Genomic DNA, 4,563 nt, shown 5'->3' on the forward strand with positions numbered 1-4,563 from the left:
GCCCGCCGCCACCGGGTCCCCACCACCACTCGTCTGCCTCCCCGGACCTTCCACAGCTACCTACCGCGCTCCCACCGCACCTACAGCTGCGTACACTGCCGTGCACACCTGGCCAGGCACGAGGAGCTCATCTCCAAGGTGCCCCCTCTGCGCCCGCGTCACCTCCCCGGGGCCCTGGGGTGGTCAACTTCCCCTCTGCGGCGTCTCTGGGAAATAGTGAGGGTCTCCCCAGGGTGTCCCCAGGGCAGTGGTGTCTGTCCTCTCTGCGTTGTCCCCTCTATGCTGTCCCCCCATGCTGTCTCCTCCTCCACAGCATCCCCTCTGCGGTGTCCCCTCCATGGTGTCCCGAGAGTGCCAGGTGTCCCCCTGTGCCCATACTCCCCACAGTGTCCTCATGGCAGAAAGTCTTTCCCTGCGGTGGCATGGTGGTGATGGAGGAGGGAGCGAGGGAGGCACAGGGGATGCTGGGTTGAGTCACACTGTGTCCCTGCAGTCCTTCCAGGGCAGCCATGGCCGTGCCTACCTGTTCAACTCGGTGTGAGTACTGCGGTGGGGGAACGGGATGCTGGGAGGGGGGAGTGGGGTGAGCTATCACCTACCCAGGGCTGCTTGTCCTGGAGAAGGTTGAAAGAACATCCCCAGCCGTGCTCACAACACCCTGTCCGATGCAGGGTTAATGTGGGCTGTGGCCCGGCCGAACAGCGCCTGCTGCTCACTGGGCTGCACTCTGTGGCTGACATCTTCTGCGAGAGCTGCAAAACCACCCTGGGCTGGAAATACGTGAGTGCCCCTGGCACCCCCAAACTGGGATCGGGCATCACACTGGCACCCCACTCCCTTGGCCTGGGCATTCCAAAGACATGATAGGGGCATTGAGACCATGGCACCACAAATCCCACTTGGTTACCCAAAGCCCTGCTGCAGCCCACTGTGCAGGCACCCCAAACCCACAACAGTTGCCTTGGGACCCCAAATCCATGGCATATGTCCTGTGACCTGGGCCCTGGGGGGGCTCAGGCTGCTGTCCCCACAGGAGCAGGCATTCGAGAGCAGCCAGAAGTACAAGGAGGGGAAGTTCATCATCGAGATGTCGCACATGGTCAAGGAGAACGGCTGGGACTGAGCAGCATGGCAGGGACACCACAGCGGCACCTACCCTGGCAGGCACCTGGCTCTGGACTACTGACATGGATCCTCCCCACTTTGCTCTTCAGGGGGGGCACCCCATGCCAGCCTGTGCCACCCGCTGGGGTGAGGGCATGGGGCCCGTCACCAGCACACAGAGGCTGCGGGCAGCTTTTCTAGTGGAATAAAAGATTTTTGTAGGAAGGCTTCAAGTGTCACCTTGGAGTGCCAAGGGGAGGTGGCAATGCCAGGGGGACAGCGCCTGGCACACCAGCAGCAATAGTATTCCCCCTCCAACAGGAGCCAGTTAGTGACTCAGAGCTTTTATTGGGGGCCTCAGGGCCAGAGCTGATGGGGGAAACAGAGGCACAGGAGCTGCTGAGGGGCCAGGAGCACCCAATGGGGGCAGAGGATTTGGGGGGGGTGTGGGAGAGAGGAGGGAGAAAAGGATGTGGCTGAATAGTTGTTGGAAGAGGGAAAGATGGAGTGAAGAGGGAAGGAAGGGAGGAGGAGAGGGAGAGAAGATACAGAGAAGAAGGGAGGGAGGAATGGGAAGAGGGAGAGAGAGGTGGAAGGAGGAAGAAGAGAAGGCAGATAGGGACAAGAGAAGGAGGGAGGGAAGAAATGGAGGTGAGGAAGGAAGGGGCAGGCATCAGGCCAGGGGGTCACTAAGGCGTCCCATGAAGAGGGGGATGGCGTTGCCTTCATCCCAGAGCACGAAGAGGAAGGGCTGCAAAGCCTCCAGCTGCAGAGCCATGCGGGCTACCGAGGTGGCCATGGCACCCGCTGCCTCCACGCCTTTCTCGTCCAGCGTCAGCACAGCCCGGTGTTGCATTGCATCCACTGCCACCTCCGGGCCCCGTGCCAGCCCGCACAGCTCCGCATCCAGGAACAGCCCAAAGTCTGCAGCAACCAGACTCAGTGCCATTGCCATGGCATGGAGACAGCAGGGGGTGGGAGCATTTGGAACAAGGGGAAACCACAGGACAACAGGGACAAATGGGGAATGGAAAACAGCAGGGGATACAAAGGGATATAGGGCACATGGAGGATACTGGAGCCACTGGGGCTGCCAGAGAACCAATGGACACAGGTATATGAAAACACTAGAAACACGGGGGACACTGATGTCACTGTGGACACTGAAGATGCAGGGGAAAGGTGCAGGGAACTTACTGCAGGGAGTGATGTCATCATCTGTCACCTTACGTGCAGTAGGTGACATCACTTCAGCACAGGCAGGGATGGGGGGATGCCTTACCCATGTCATGCACCTTGGCCACCACATCCATGGCGAGGTCGAGGTGCAGGCGTGGCAGGGCCACAGTAGTAGGACGCATGTGGGTGTTGGCTGCCCGCTGCAGCAGTGCCAGGAAGGTGGGGGGGTCCAGCGCTCGCTCCACAGCCCCCAGGGCCTCCGGAGGTCCCCGTGGCACCAGTACCACCAGGCTCAGCCCCCCACTCAGCTCCAGCCGCCCCACCTGCAGTGTGACATCATAGCCTGGCGTCCTCATTCAGTGCCATGGGAGCGATGCCATAGCCTGGCTTCCCATCAGTGCTCCAGGGATGACATCACCACCTGGCACGTCCCTTTCATGCCACAGCAATGACATCATGCTATGACATCAAGCTCCACAAGCACAGGGATGCAGTACCTGGACCTGCAGGTGGGAGTCAATGAAGGATGCCACAGGGTATTTCTTGCTGGTCATGGTGAGCACGTCCACTGGCTGGTGCCCATGGCGCATGAAGGGCAGCAGCACCGTATGCTTGGTCTTGAATGGCTTTTGCCACCGGGCTGCAGGGACACAGTGCCCGTGGAGTGGGGTGTTGTGGGGCTGAGGGCCACCAGGGGATGGAGGAATGAAGGTTGGTAGATCCCAAGGTGGCTCCCAAGGTGGATCTCAGGGCAGATACTGAATAGACTCTGGGAACTGTGCCATACCCTGGAAGTGGACAGCACTGAGCAGCACTAGACGAGGCTCATCAGGCAGCTGGGACAGCAGACGGGGCACAAGCCCGCGTGTGGCCTTGCACACCCACTCATTGATGCGTTGCAAGTCCAGGCTCTCGTTACCACTCAGTTCCCGTGGCCTGGCCTCATAGAATTGCCACGACTCATTCAAGAAGCGGGGTCGGAGGTGCAGGTCTGCATGGTAGCATGGATGATGTCACCCCCTTGCCCACCCCACTGTTCCTCCCTGTCAGTGTCTGTCTTACCTGGGTGGTGGAAGATCTCTGTGGCAGAGAGCAGCCCTGGCACGTTGGCAAGCTGCCGCAAGGCGCCGTGCACGCAGGCCAGCCCTGGCCGGTACCCCAGGATGGCAGCCAGGCGCTGCTGGGTCTCACCACGGGCACCTGAGGGCAATGGTGAGGCTCAGAGGGGCCTGGCAACCGGGAGGGCTATGGGTGTGTGGGCTGCACCACGGAGAGCCCCTCACCCAGCAGGAGGTGTGACAGCCCCAGGGCCACGTTGAGGGGAGAGAAGAGCAGGTTGGTGTCAGGTTTGGCAGACTCTGCCATGTGCTGGTAGAAGCGTAGGGCAAAGGTGCCCAGTGCCTTGGCCACCTCCTCCTTCTGCTCCCTCGTTGGTGCTCTGCAGGTCTCACTTGGCTCATCATCCCCAGGGCACGGTGGGGTGACTGTGCCTGGAGGGGTGCTGGGGGGACCCATGGTGGTCCGAGGCTCAGGTGTGGTCGTGTTCCCGCCGGCAGCAGTGCCAGGCTCCTCAGGTGCTGCTACAAATTCCGCAGGGCCCAGAGGCTGCAAGGCCTGCAATATGGCATCCAGGCTGGGTTCTGCCGTGGAGCTGGCATTGGAGCTGGGCACAGGCTGGGTTGGTGTCCCTGGGTCCCCTGGTGGGCTTGTGGTAGGACGTAGGAACGCCATCTGTGCTGGCTGCAGTCTGATTGACTTCATCCTTCTGGAAGGAGTGGTCTCCGGCACAGACACCTGAGCATGGATACATCGGTGAGGGTGGGCAGGGGTCACCTGGCTGCAGGGGGTCCACATCCCTGTGCCACACTTACCGGGGTGACAGCGGCTGTGACCGTGGTCACCAGGCACACCACCAGCAGGCACAGCTTCATGGTCAGCAATCTGGTGAGCAAGCATTGGTCAAAGTATCAGCTGGACACCCAGTACCCCCATTCGCTCCCAACACCCCTTGGCACCCAGCACCCCGTTCCCTGCACCCGCAAACCATACACCCTCAGCACCAGGTGCTCTCTGCACGACACCCCCACCCGCCCCGTGTGATGGAGGGGCAGCACCCGGGCCCACCTGGTGCCCGTCAGGTCGCTCCCCAAGTGTCCGGCCGGCCGCAGAGGGGAACTGGCCGGAGCCAGGCCTGTCTGGTTAAAGATTAAGGAGGGCGGGAGGCCATAGAGGCTTCCCGTAAATCAGCCGGAAGGTGCCTGGGGGCCAGGCTTGGCGGGG

At 61.4% G+C, this 4,563-nt stretch overlaps 2 protein-coding genes across 2 annotated transcripts; one reads left to right on the top strand and one right to left on the bottom strand.

Moving 5' to 3' along the window:
- YPEL4 (yippee like 4) lies at positions 1-1,353 on the top strand (the record flags this gene model as incomplete). Its single annotated transcript, XM_003206345.4, has 4 exons — positions 1-138; positions 494-537; positions 672-780; positions 1,034-1,353. Coding segments are annotated over 4 exons (381 nt in total), but the record flags the coding sequence as incomplete, so codon positions are not given.
- A 79-nt stretch (positions 1,354-1,432) lies between these two features.
- SERPING1 (serpin family G member 1) lies at positions 1,433-4,523 on the bottom strand (the record flags this gene model as incomplete). The annotated part of the gene is made up of 8 exons (XM_031553474.1): positions 1,433-2,028; positions 2,387-2,606; positions 2,781-2,923; positions 3,071-3,274; positions 3,346-3,483; positions 3,567-4,077; positions 4,155-4,224; positions 4,375-4,523. Coding segments are annotated over 8 exons (1,686 nt in total), but the record flags the coding sequence as incomplete, so codon positions are not given.
- Between the last annotated feature and the right edge of the window lie 40 nt (positions 4,524-4,563).

Source organism: Meleagris gallopavo, chromosome 5, assembly GCF_000146605.3.
Source record: "Meleagris gallopavo isolate NT-WF06-2002-E0010 breed Aviagen turkey brand Nicholas breeding stock chromosome 5, Turkey_5.1, whole genome shotgun sequence".
NCBI classification, from domain to species: domain Eukaryota; kingdom Metazoa; phylum Chordata; class Aves; order Galliformes; family Phasianidae; genus Meleagris; species Meleagris gallopavo.